Source organism: Ranitomeya variabilis, chromosome 2 (assembly GCF_051348905.1).
Source record: "Ranitomeya variabilis isolate aRanVar5 chromosome 2, aRanVar5.hap1, whole genome shotgun sequence".
Classification (NCBI taxonomy): Eukaryota; Metazoa; Chordata; class Amphibia; order Anura; family Dendrobatidae; genus Ranitomeya; species Ranitomeya variabilis.
Window position 1 is genome coordinate 302,472,048 of NC_135233.1, and position 13,935 is coordinate 302,485,982.

Here is a 13,935-nt window from a genome sequence, read left to right on the forward strand (position 1 = left end):
AGTGACCAGTCCTATGGAGTCAGGTGAGATGAATCTGTACTGTACTTTATGTACATGCTCAGTAGTGACCAGTGCTTAGGAGTTGGAGGTTTGGCTTATCGACTCCACAGTCCTGATTGTGTGTGTGTGTACATACACACTCACACGGTCAGGGCTGTGGAGTCGCTATTAGTGATGAGTGAGTGTACTCGTTGCTCGGGTGATCTCCGAGTATTTGTTCGTGTTCGGAGATTAAGTTTTCATCACCGCAGCTGAATAATTTACAGCTACTAGCCTGCTTGACTACATGTGAGGATTCCCTAGCAACCAGGCAACCCCCACATGTACTCAGCCTGGCTATTAGCTTTAAATAATGCAGCTGAGGCGATGAAAACTTAATCTCCGAACACTAACAAATACTCGGAGATCACCCGAGCAACGAGTACACTCGCTCATCACTAGTCGCTTTGTCACGCTTCTGACTCGGACTCCCCAATTTCCCTGACTCTGACTCCACAGCACTGGTCACTTTTGAGAATGTGTAATGTTGTGCAACTTGTGAAAGTTGTTTCCTTGATAAAGCAACACTTTGTATGCACCAAAAACTGTGCGCAGGTACGGAGGTGATAAGAACCAGGCATTTCATACTTTTTGACAATTCCTAAATTCCTTCATGTTTTATTTAAAGAGTTAATCCCGCTCCGATCACTTCTGTATCAGTAGGTTAGCTGGGATGGAATGGTGACGTCACTTTGACAGATATCTGCGCGCATGACCTGCAGGTATCAGGATGGATGCGCGATATTTGCTGTTCTCAAACGCACGCACGCGCGCGCGCACACACACACACACACACACACACACACACACACACACACACACACACACACACGCCAGCAGATATCTATAGATGTGACATCACTGACCCAGATCACCTGCCGATAAAGAAGTGGAAGAGCCGGATTACCTCTTTAAACGTCTCCCAATTAGTTCTATACTAGGTCTAAGTTGTTTTTGTAACCTGCATGTGCTGTAATTGCATCTTTCTACTTTATGCTAATCTGTTATTGGTGTATTTTTCAGCTTTTCTTCTGCCAGATTCACCACAATGAAATACGGAAGATATGCGTGTCGTACATGAGAAAGAATGAAAGGCTCTTTGACTCTGTAAGTTCTGTTTTAACCCCTCTCACCAGCCAATCACAGCAAAGTTGGCAATAAAGTTGTTGAGGAAAAAAAAAAGCATGTGACAGGCTGTGATCTGTGCTCTGTGATGTAGCACCAATCACAGCCGTCAAGTAAGGCTACTTTCACACTAGCGTCGTGCACTGCACGTCGCTATGCGTCGTTTGGCTGAAAAAACGCATCCTGCAAAAGTGCTTGCAGGATGCGTTTTTTCACCATTAATTTGCATTAGTGTCGCATTGCGACGCTTTGCCACACATCGCAACCATTGTGCGATGGTTGCGTCGTGTTGTGGCGGACCGTCGGCTGCAAAAAACGTTACATGTAACGTTTTTTGCTGCCGACGGACCGCCATTTCCGACCGCGCATGCGCGGCCGGAACTCCGCCCCCACCTCACAATGGGGCGGCGGATGCGCTGGAAAAATGCATCCGCTGCCCCCGTTGTGCGGCGCATTCACTGCTAGCGTCGGTACGTCGCTAGTGTGAAAGTAGCCTAAGTGGGGTGATCACCACGTCACTTCACCTGATTAACCCCATGGCGCCGATTGGCTGAACAATAGCTTCTAGCCAATCAGTGCCAAAGGGGTTAATCTAAAATAGCGATCACCGCCCTGCATGCCATCTTTACCTCAGATTTGGTGTGCAGAGTGGTTGTCCAAGCGCCTCTGTGTACCTGAGAGAGAGAATCCATTGGTAGCCAGTGCGATCTCCTGCTTCCAAGTGCTGTTTCTTCACTGTGATCCTCCTGCGATCTGCCTGCTGTGTGCTGCGATCTGTCTGCTGTGACTCCTGTGATCACAGCAGCAGCACCTCCCCCACCCCTTTCCCAGTGCCCCATCCGTGTTCCAGTACCCCCACCTCCCCCTCCCCTCCTCTAATTGAATTTTTAGCGCACTTTTTTGCGCTTTTTTTTTCCTGTGCGCGGCATCCCACGCAGAGCACTTGTGCTCTTCCTGTGTCCGCAGCTCTTTGATCAGTATCGCTGCTAAGAGACCGTGCCACCGGAATTTTTCTTTTTTTAGCTAGTTAGTGTAGCAGACTTCGCAGTCTAAGCGATGTCTGATTTTTTTTTTTTTATTATTTTTTTTTTTCCTACAGCAAAAAAATTATTGTAGTTATTACAGTGTAGTTTAAGATGTAACAAAGTAGCATAGCCAGCGTCGGTGTTTGGTGACATCCCCCCTTCAATTGAATTTTTAGCGCCTTTTTTTGTGTGCGCGGCATCCTGCGCAGAGCATTTGTGCTCTTCCTGTGTCCGCAGCACTTTGATCAGTATCGCTGCTGATCAGAGACTATGCCACGTGAATTTTTCTTTTTTTAGCTAGTTAGCGTAGCGGACTTTGCAGTTTCAGCAATGTCCGATTTATATTTTTTTCGAAAAAAAAAATAATCGTAGTTAGTACATTGTAGTTTTAGACGTAGCAAAGTAGCGTAGCCGGCGTCAGTGTTTGGTGACGTCCCTCCCCATCCCTGTTCCAGTAGCCCCCTGCCCAATTGAGTTTTTGACCGCACTTTTTTGTGCTTTTTTTTTGTGTGTGTGCACGGCATCATGCGCAGAGCATTTGTGCTCTTCCTGTGTCTGCAGCACTCTGATCAGTATCACTGCTGAATAGAGACTGTGCCACTGTAATTTTTCTTTCTTTTAGCTAGATAGCTTAGCGGATATCACAGTATAAGTGACATCCGTTTTTCTTTTTTTTAAAGAAAAAAAATAGTAGTTCGTACAGCGTAGTTTTAGCCGTAGCAAGGTAGCGTAGCTGGCGTCATCTTTAGTGACGACTGATCTTCTGTTAGAGTAAAAAAAAATAGTACAGCGTAGTTTTAGTGGTAGCGTGTTAGTATTTTCTTGCATAAAAAGTGGATTAGGGGAGCGTACGTCATTGTTGGTAAAGTCTGTTTTTCTTTTGTAAAAAAGAATTTATGATGGGTAAATTTATTGGAAGGGCATTAGTGTAGTGAACGTCTGTATTTTTTTTTTTTTTTTTATACAAACTTTTTTTTTTTTCCATTTTTTTCTTCTACATTTTATCTCTCTACTTTTTTTTTTTTTCTCACTGTTTTGTTGTAATAAAGACTACCCTATACACAAGCCCCACACATTACACCTGTAAAAGCAACACTTACATACACATCTCCGAGGTTTGGAAAAATAAAAAAAAATGGCCCATTCGACAAGAAGGCGCTATTCACAAGAGGAGGCTTACGCCTTCCTTGCGTCTGACACGGATTCAGCCAGTGCGGAAGATCCCACATTCCTCTATTACTCATTCTTCTCCTCATCTAGTGAGGAGGGGCCCCCAATAAGGCGCCCTAGGATCCAGGCAACTCCTGCAGCAATCGATCCCATATGGATTGCACCCCCTGAAAATAATCAGCCCGTCATTCCGGATTTTAGCAGCAGCTCAGGAATCCAGTTTGACACCACTGGCCTCACTGAAATTGACTTCTTCAAATTCTTTTTCAGTGATGAAATCATAAATCTTATGGTGGCCCAGACAAACCTGCCCACCAATTTTTCACCCAAAATCCCACGACCTCTTTCTCCAGAAAGACCTCCCGTAAATGCAGCAGAGATGATGACATTTGGGGAAATTGTGCTGCATATGGGCATACTAAAAAAAGCCCAGAGCTTTGGCAATACTGGAGTACTGACTGATATTCTCTACAGCACACCAGTATTCCGCATGGCCATGATAAGGACACTATTTGAAGGGATCCAAAGATTTTTGCATTACAGTGATAATGCACAGTGTCCTTCCCAAGACAATCCAAACTTTGATCGTCTATATAAAATTCGGCCAGTGGTTGAACACTTCAGCAGAAAATTTGCTGAGGCGTACACAACCCAGAGGGACATCGCTATTGATGAATCTCTCATTCACTTCAAAGGGAGGCTAAAAAGCCGTACAAACTGTGTGGGAGTACCTCAGGGTACACTCACAGATTTAGGGTCTACGAGGGGAAGGACACCCAAATTAACCCCCCAGAATGCCCCCGTCCTGGGGGTGAGTGGGAAAATTGTGTGGGAATTACTGCACCCACTTCTGGATAAGAGTTATCACCTCTACATTGATAACTTTTACACCAACTTTTGACCACCATACACTGTGACAACAACACCCTTGTCACTGTTCGTGGGACCACAGAACAAGTTCGAAAGCCAGATTGTATCTTGGATTACATCGGTACATGTGTGGAGCTTTCAGATCAGGTCCTCTAACCATACAGTGCCATGCGAAAAGCCAAAGTATGGTACAAAAAATTGGCCGTGCACATTGTACAGATGGCACTGTGCAATGCTTTTGTGCTGTTCCGATCTGCAGGCAATACAGGGACCTTCCTTCAGTTTCAGGAGGAAGTCATCAAGGCCCTAATGTTTGGCACTCGGGGAGGTGAGGGCCCTAGTACTTCTGAATCTGATAGTGCTCGTTTTGTCCCAGGTCAACATTTCCCAGGACTGGTTCCCCAAACAGCAAGGAGAGGCCGATCACAAAAGCGGTGCAGAGTATGCTCCAAGAGGGGAATCCGAAAGGACACAACTTACCATTGTGAAACCTTCCCTGAGAAACCTGGACTTTGCATTAAGGATTGTTTTAAAGCGTACCACACGTCCACAAATTACTAAAATTAGTTTATACCCTGTTGACACAGCACACTTTTATAATCTGATGTACCCTGCACATCTTACATATACATTATAAATTCATACACTAAAACCAAAAGCATTATAATTATTACTATAAAACTATGCCTCTAGATAAATTCCTTCAGAGATGTAGTTTCCAAAGTGGGGTCACTTGTGGGAGATTTACACTGTTTAGGCACATCAAGGGCTCTGCAAATGCAACATGACGCCTGTAGACCATTCTATCAAACTCTGCAAACCAAAACGTCACTCCTTCCATTCTGAGCCCTGCCTTGCGCACAAACAGTGGTTTTTCCCTCACATATGGGGTATCTGCGTACTCAGGAGAAAATGTGCAACAACTTTAGTGGTTTATTTTCTCCTGTTACCTTTGTGAAAAAAAAAATTGGGGCTAAAAGATAATTTTTGTGGAAAAAATTTGATTTCTGTTATTTTCACGGCTCTACGTTACAAACTTTTGTGAAGCACCTGGGGGTTCAAAGTATTCACCACATAGCTACATAAGTTTGTTAAAGGGTTTAGTTTCCAAAATGGGGTCACTTGTTGGGGGGTTTCCAATGTTTAGGCACATCAGGGGCTCTTCAAATGCAACATGGCGTCCGCTCTCAATTCCAGTCAATTTTGTGTTCTAAAAGTTAAAAGGCGCTCCTACCCTTCCGAGCCCTGCCGGGCGCCCAAACAGTGGTTTTCACCCACATATGGGGTATCTGCATCCTCAGGAGAAATTGCTCAACAACTTTAGTGGATAATTTTCTCCTTTTACCCTTGTGAAAATAAACAAATTGTTGCCGAAACATCATTTTTGTGACTAAAAAGTTAAATGTTAATTTTTTTCCTTCCACGTTGCTTCAGCTCCTGTAAAGCACCTGAAGGGTTAATAAACTTCTTGAATGAAGTTTTGAGTACCTTGAGGTGTGCAGCTTTTGGAATGGTGTCACTTTGGGGTATTTTCTGTCATAGAGACCCCTCAAAGTGACTTCAAGTGTGAGGTAGTCCCAAAAAAAAAAAAAAAAAAAAAATTGGTTTTGTAAATTAGCAACATTTAACCCTTAACTTCCTGACAAAAAAAATATTTTGGTTCCAAAATTGTGCTGATGTATAGTAGACATGTGGAAAATGTTATTTATGAACTAATTTTTGTGACATATCTCTCTGATTTAAGGGCATAAAAATTCAATGTTCAAAAATTCCTAAATTTTCGCCAAATATCCATTTTTTTCACAAATAAACATACATCATATCGAAGAAATTTTACCAGTATCAGAGTACAATATGTCACGAGAAAACAGTCTCCGAGTCACTGGGATCCGTTGAAGCGTTCCAGAGTTATGGCCTCATAAAGTGACAGTGGTCAGAATTGAAAAAAATGGCCTGGTCAGGAAGTTGAAAACAGGCTTCGGGGTGAAGGGGTTAAGAATTTGCAATAAAAGGTAACTCATCCTATCAAGAACTGGATAACTTTTTTTTTTTTTTTTAAATGACAATAGAAAAATCTTTATTACATATAATAAAGAAAAACTCTGCTTATACACGAGTATATACGGTATATTTGATTTGAAGACATAGTACATGACCTACAAAGGAAACTTACCTTCTATGTAATATAATAAAACATCCTGAAGTGTATGAATTCATGTCATATCTGTACTAGTGTACCATGTGTTGTCTTATCATGTACTACCTTGAAGCCCTTGTTTAAAAATTGTCATTACAGTGTAAAAGATTTTTGTATTGTTTTTTTTTTTTTAAAAAAGAGTTCTCCAGTTCTTGATAGGATGAGTTGGTAATTAGTTGTTAGTTGGGAGTTATCTTATACTTTTGGCCCAATTATCGGATATTTATGCAATTAAAGGTAGCCTGTCACATCAAGATACACTGTTGCCTTCAGATACAGCATTATTCTGCAAATAAGTAGCGGTTAAATCCTGTGTATCTGGCTTACTGGAGCAGCTTGCTTCCAGTCATGAGAGCTGTGCAGGAAGAGGTTACAATCACTGCTCCGGCTTAAATCACTGTTTTACACCACCTCATCCGATGCTTGGTATTATTGGTGATGTAAAGATTGCATGCAGCTGCTTAGCCATGACATGAAGCTCGTAGTGCAAAGTTCTCGGTGTTGATGCCAGCGGTGGTGATTTGGACAGTTACTGAGAGCATCAGTGTCTTTTATGTACTAGGAGACTCCGTTATGGCATCCCTGGCGCGTAACTTTACATGGTCTGCCACTTTGTGGTTCAGTTTCTGTGGTTCATTAAATCTTGATGGTTGAATATTTAGGAAGGAATAAATTCTATGACCTGACTTGTTGCAAAGGTAGCATCCTATCCAGGCCCGTATTTGACACTACGAATCTGAGGAAAGAGGTGATTACCCCGCGTGTTGGACTTGGTAACCTCTGGTCCTACCATTTACTTCCAATTTTATGGGAGTTGGCATCCCGCCGGTTGTAATAGTTGTTGTTATGTGGGGATTCTACTTTCTATTGTTGGATTATGCATTAGGACCTCTTACCAACCTGTCTCCTGCCGTTGTTTTTGTTCATTCTATTGCCTCCAATTATGGGTGGTTATTCATGTTTTAATCAATAAAGTATTGTGTTTTATATTCTAAACTTCCCCCTATGTCATCTTTTTTTTGGTATGGTTATGATATTTGATGATAGGGTGTTATATAGTCCTATCTGTGGGTACAATAAATACTTTTATTAGTTATGTACCATGTTCAGTAATACTATAAGTGGATATTTACTACGAATCTGAGGTCCGGTGCCTAGGGCGGCACAAACAAAGGGAGGGAAATTAGCATTAAACAATGTGTTAAATCTGTAGTCTTCTCAGAGGAGAGGGGAGCGCACAACTTCATTCATTTGTTTTCGCGTCACCTTCTCTGAGGTGTTGTGGCGTCCAAATGCTGATGATTTACCTGCAGCATGATTCATCTTACCACGTTGGAGATTTCACAGCAGGGCGCTGCAGAGGAGTACACACACTGGAGCCCGGGGGAGAACAAACATGACCAGGTAAGCGCTCGTATAGCTGAAGATTTGGTAGGGGGCTATTACTGTAGCCTGTGAGTTTAAGGGGGGCTATTACCGTAGACTGCAGGTTTAAGGGGGGCTACTACTGTAGACTGGGGCTAGTGTAAGGACTCAGTATGGGAGGGGAACACGGAGAGGGGCAACATGGGGGACTTAGTATGAAAAGTGGGGCAGTGTGAAGGGTCACAGTATGGAGAGGAGGCAACACGGGGGTCTAATTGTGGAGATGTGGCAGCATAGTGGGCTCGATATGGAGTGGTGGCAGCATGATGTGGAGATCATAGTTCATAATTGAGGAAGGTGTGGTAGGTGGGTGTAATTTATAAGGGAGGATGGTGTGGCATTTTAGTTTGTAAGGGGGCAGTGTCACGGTCATAGTACACAGGGCTGGACAGTGGTGGCCTTGGTATATAAGGGGGATGGTGTGGTGGGAATATTTTATACAAAAGGATAGCATGGAGGCCATATACTGTAAGAGGGACAGTTGTGGCAATAATATATATATTTTTTTTTTTTGCAGGGAGCACAGAGGAGCAATTTTTGTTTTCAGGGGCACAGGAAAGGGCTTATTTAAGGCACAACATAGGTGGTTATTTTTATGCAGGAATATTATAATGGCACTGTTATTTTTAAGGACAGCATGTTTGGATGTGTGGCAGAAGACAGGAGAAGATGGGACCTCCTTCAGAGACTTACTTACTGTGGATGTGAAGTCATGCGCATGAGAAGACAGCGATCGGTGAGTATCACGCAGACTTTACACTACGCTAACATTTAGGCTGTGTGCACACGTTGCAGATTTTTTGCGGGTTTTTTTTGCGTTTTTCCTGATAAAAACGCTATAAAACCGCAAAAAATCAGCATACATTATGCATCCCATCATTTTTAATGAATTCCGCAATTTTTGTACACATGATGCGTTCTTTTCCACGAAAAAAACTCATCGCGGTAAAAAACGCAGCATGTTCATTAACTTTGCAGATTTTTCGCGGATTTCCCACTATATAATGCATTGGGAAATGTCCGGAAAAATCAGCCAAAAAAAGCGCAAAAAACGCATGCAGATTTCTTGCGGATTTCTTGCAGAAAATCTCAGGATTTTCTCAGGAATTTTCTGCAAGAAATCCTAAACGTGTGCACATAGCCTTACACAAGTTTAGGGGAAAAATTATTTGAAGGCTTTAATATTTACAGAAAAATCTACTTTTATTTATGATGCAAAAGTAGGGTGCTATGGTGCACAGTTACGCCCTCCTATTTGTATATTAAAGTCAGTCTTTTGTCTTTATTGCCAGCGCTCTGTTGGTAAAAATGAGTGCTGTCTAAAATCAGCTTGCAAGTTTTTGACATTGGATGAGTGCAGATGTGTGCTCCAAGTGTCAGTGTGGGTGCACACAATGCGGCTGCAGGCTTGTTCTGACGCCTGATTCTTGTCTCTTTGGCTGCCCTTTGAATGGCTTCAGTAAAGAGGCAGGTGTTAAACGAGCAGACAGCTTGCACATATCACAAGGCCATCTCCTCACTGAAGCAATTTGCTTGCTACTCTTCTGGGTCATCAAGTGGCGGCCACAGGCACGCAGGAATCTGGCATCAGTACGTGCCCACAGCCACCGTGTGTGCATTGGGAGGACTCAAGTCTGCAGTGATACAGAGTGACTGCAGACTTGTCATTCTAGACCGAACAACCTCTTTAAGCTAAACATTATATGATTTTTGTAGGGGCTACGTCCCCAATATACCGTAAATGTTTATGCAGTTTAATTGTCATTTTGGGGTGACATATTCCCTTTCGGTAAGCTGAAAAGTTAAGCTGTACAAATGAACATTTTGCTTGCGCATCGGGTGATGGAAAAGTCCATCTTAAACAGACTGTCTGTTTCCTATTATTGGCAGCATTGTAAGTGCACCCCAAAGAATAACTAAACTTTTGCTAGATTTTTTTGTTTTGTTTTATACCCAATAATTCTGAGCAGATTGGGAAATGTAGTCCTGAGAACCACACCAACAGTTGTAAAGACCTTTTAGAAAAGTGCATGCATAGCGGATGTAGTAGAAAATCATAATCATGTCTCCTAATCTGTGTAATTCTAAGAGGTCTTTTGAGCAACTGGTAGGGATCTCGGGGACCCAGACCCACACCAATGTGCTCAGAATTAATGGAGCTAAAACATCCCCCCCTCCCCCAAAATTTAAAAAATACCTTAATTTGTCTTCACTACTATCTAAAGGGCATGTTAACTTTTGAGGTATATGCACGCTATGTGCTTGACCTCTGCGAAGCATTAGGACACACTGATGTGTATTTTGTCATAAAGCGGCAATTTTTTTGCTTCTTTTCCAACAACTTTTGGCCTTGCCTTTATTTAATTGAAATTGTATTAAGTACTAGTGAGCAATAGCACAAAAAATGGTTAGGTTACCGATTTTAACCTCTTGGCGTCTTTGAAAACCTGAAGTGGTTAAAAGAAACTCAAATGACTTAACATATGTGCAGATGTTCTTTATTTTTATCATTCAATTAGCGCTTTTTTCAGGCAGCTTACATAGCAGATCTGCCTGTAATAGATGTCTTGTGCACATACTCATAATTTGACTTCTCAGTAAGGGGTGTGACCACTTAAAGTACCTAGGACATTGTCTGTCACAGGATGAGCACTGGACATAGCAATGAGAGCAAAGGAACGGCATTGGCTCGGGAGGGAACTATGAAGTGGTTTTAGTAGCAACTTGGGATTGTGTAGTACTGAACAATCAGTTTAAAAAGAAAAAAATATGTATATCTTTGTCCTTTATATTGTATGTATATTAGCTTTTAAGACTGGCCATTATCTTCAATTTGTAGAATTTTGGTAACATTTCTCCTTATGGAAAGTGACATACCAGCTCTGACTTGTCAAGGTAAGGAGGCTTATTCGCCGTGCAATGCTCCTCTGGGAAATTTAATATGCAACTTGCCTCTTCAGAGAAAAAGAGGATTTAAACTCTATAGCGCCACCTGTTGGAAGTAGCGATCCTACAAGTCACAATCAACCCTTTAACGAGTCGTGCAATATGACTAAGCCAAATCAGTATCTCAATTCATCTAGCCAAATTAGTTCTCATGCTTCGCTGATTTGGCTTTTATCCTAAGTCATTGCACGACTCGAGAGGCAATTTGAATATTATATTTCCCAGAGGAGCATTGCACGGCGAATAAGCCTCCTTACCTTGACAAGCCATAGATGGTATGTCACTCTCCATAAGGAGAAACGTTGCCCAGTAGACCCCAGTCCAGAGCCTCTCATCTAGCCAAATTAGTTGTCATGCTTCGCACTGACGAGGGCCAACAGCCCGAAACACCGTGTCTGCGAATTGAGATACTGATTTGGCTTTTATCCTAAGTCATATTGCAGGACTCATTAAAGGGTTGATTGTGACTTGTAGGATCGCTACTTCCAACAGGTGGCGCTATAGAGTTAAGTCCTCTTTTTCTCTGAAGAGGCAATTTGCATATAGAATTTTGGTATGCATGTTTAAATAGCAATCAGGTGTTAGCACTATGCCTACATCAAAGCTTCTAAAAATTCCAGCTAGCAGTAAAAGGCAAAATTCTAACAAGTATCATGCATGAGTTCTATTAACCCATTCCTGCTCTGTGCCACATATTTACAGCACTGCACGCCTATGCCATCTGAAGCTGGAACTGGCTTTCATATACAGCTGTGCGCCTGCTGCATATGCCGGGACGGCGTTGGCACCGATCCAAGCACTTTAACCCCTCACATGCTAATTTTAATGGTAGCTGTGTGCGTGAAGCCCAACAATGGCTTCAGTGTCTGCTGTATTCTTCAGTCAAAATGTCAAACACTGAATAAAAATATTGGAGTATTTTTTATTTATTTTATTTTTTTAAATGTTAACAAATATTTCAAAATAAAGTGAGTTCCAGCATCAATAATACAATAATGCACTTTTTTGTCTTTTGTGTGTGTTTGGTGTTGGAAGTCTCCTCCTCCCCCTACAAGGTGACAAATATTTGGCATCCCCATGGTCAGAACAACCTGTGCCATGGCTGTGTAAGCACCATGAGTATTTGATGAATTTTTAAGATTACAGATTTTCTGCATCTATTGGGCTGCGTGCCCATGGTCAGAAATAGCAGCATTTTGGCTGAAAGTGTATTTGTGCTGCTTCCAAAATGCTGAATTCTACATTGCAAGCACATTGAATTGTTTTTGTTTTTTTTTCTATCTTGCCTTAAATAAAAATTTGATGAAAAGTAATCCAAAAGTTATGTATCCCTAAGTGAAGAGCAGACGGCCATATAGATCAGGCGAGGATCACAATGCAATGCTCGGAATGGTTGGCGCATCTTCCAATCTGAGTGTGACTGCTGCATAGAAATACATAGCTGTCACGCTCGGGTCAGGAGTGCCACTGGCCAGTCCAAGCATTGTATTGCGAACCTCATCCAAGTTATCCTGCTGTCTGACTTTCATTAATGGTATAAATAAAAACTACAGATCATTCTGTAGAAAACAAGCCCTCCTATAGTTCTGTATGAAGAAAAATAAAGATAAGGCTCTTACAGTAAGGCCTCATTCAGATGTCTGTGTTGCACGTATGTGTTGTAACTGTTTTGGGGTTTTTTTTGTCACGGAAACTATTCAACCACTCATGATAAATACTGATAACACACTGATGGTCAAAACAGACACACAGACCAAAAACTGCTGATACCCTTTTTTCATGGATGTGTGAATGACACCAAACATGACCAAAAATGTGTGTTTTTTTGTGTGATTTTTCTTTTGAAAAAGTAGTAAAACAATAGTTTTGTTCATGCCTACTATACCACCAACCAACCCCTCCCCCCTCTTTCCCGGTTGATCAAAATTTTAGCCACAAGCATTTTTAAGAATTTTTTTTTTTTAAGTTAAAATCTCATTTTTGATGCCAGATTTTGACGGTATCTGCATGTGTGAAGTGCTGAGTGGTGGTTTGACAAATGTGCATTGGCTATCAAAGGCAAAATGTGGAAAACCTACTTTCAATTTAGATATTGCAAATGAAGACATTTACAAGAATCTGTTGGCCCCCTTTTTTTTATTTCTAAATATTCATCTAAATGTTCACTTTTTTTTTTTTTTTTTTTTAGTATGTAGAAGGCCCTTTTGAGAAATATATGGAGCGATTAGAAGATCCTAAGGTAAGCCATTAGCTAGGCGCATCGAATCTGGTGATCATGTGGTTTTTTTTTTTGGTTTTTTTTGTTTGTTTTTTTCTTTTAATTGCAAGTTAATTCTGCGTCCAAACATGTTGTGTAGAACTTCAAAACCATTTTTATTAATATTTATTTTTTCCTTTCATTTTCAATATTCACTCTGCTGGTTTTGCTTGAACAGCGCTCGATTTTCTGTGACTGTGAGTTGAAGTCAGCAGCTTTGAGATATAACTTTGATCAGACCTAACATACCGTATTTTTCGGACTATAAGACGCACCGTACTATAAGACGCACCCCAAATTTGGGGTGAAAATTGCAGAAAAAAAGATTTTTTATAAGATGGGGGTCCGTCTTATTGTCCGAATTTAAGATCTCTTACTTGAGGGCAGGCAGTGGCAGAGCAGGGTCACAGGAGGCATGGTGGTGGCAGAGGTGAGGTGATGCTGAGGTGCGGTGGGCGGAACGGCGTGCACCTGAGCAGGGTCCCATCCTGCTTAGGTGGGCGACGCCATGGCCTGGTGTCCATGGGGAGGTTGCTGTGGCGGCGGCAGATGTGCGGTCACTTCCTCAGGTGGCGGCGGCCAGGGTCCCTTCCACATTTGAGGTGACGCCACAGCAGTAGTGAAGGAGAGCAGCAGAGCTGGGTGAGTCACGGTTTTCCTGGTGGCGGCAGGCTTACCGACATTGTGGCGGCGACAGAGGTGTGGGGATGATGTGGCGCGGTGAGCTGTATGGCGTGAGCAGGGTCCCGTCCATATTTGAGGTGAATCCGCGGCCCGGTATTGATGGAGAGCAGCAGAGCTGGGTGAGTTAAGGATTTTTCCGGTGGCGGCGGCCATCTTGCTGAGGCCGCGGGTGCGCAGATTCACTACTCTGCGTCCCA

At 42.3% G+C, this 13,935-nt stretch overlaps 1 protein-coding gene across 1 annotated transcript in view; it reads left to right on the forward strand.

Annotated features, from left to right (window-relative positions):
* Positions 1-13,935, forward strand: part of ALG13 (ALG13 UDP-N-acetylglucosaminyltransferase subunit) — a 203,209-nt gene that overhangs the window by 48,112 nt on the left and 141,162 nt on the right. The window contains exons 7-8 of the mRNA XM_077281501.1: positions 1,063-1,146; positions 12,986-13,036. Of these exons, the coding sequence (XP_077137616.1) occupies positions 1,063-1,146; positions 12,986-13,036 (135 nt within the window). The remainder of the gene's footprint in view (positions 1-1,062; positions 1,147-12,985; positions 13,037-13,935) is intronic.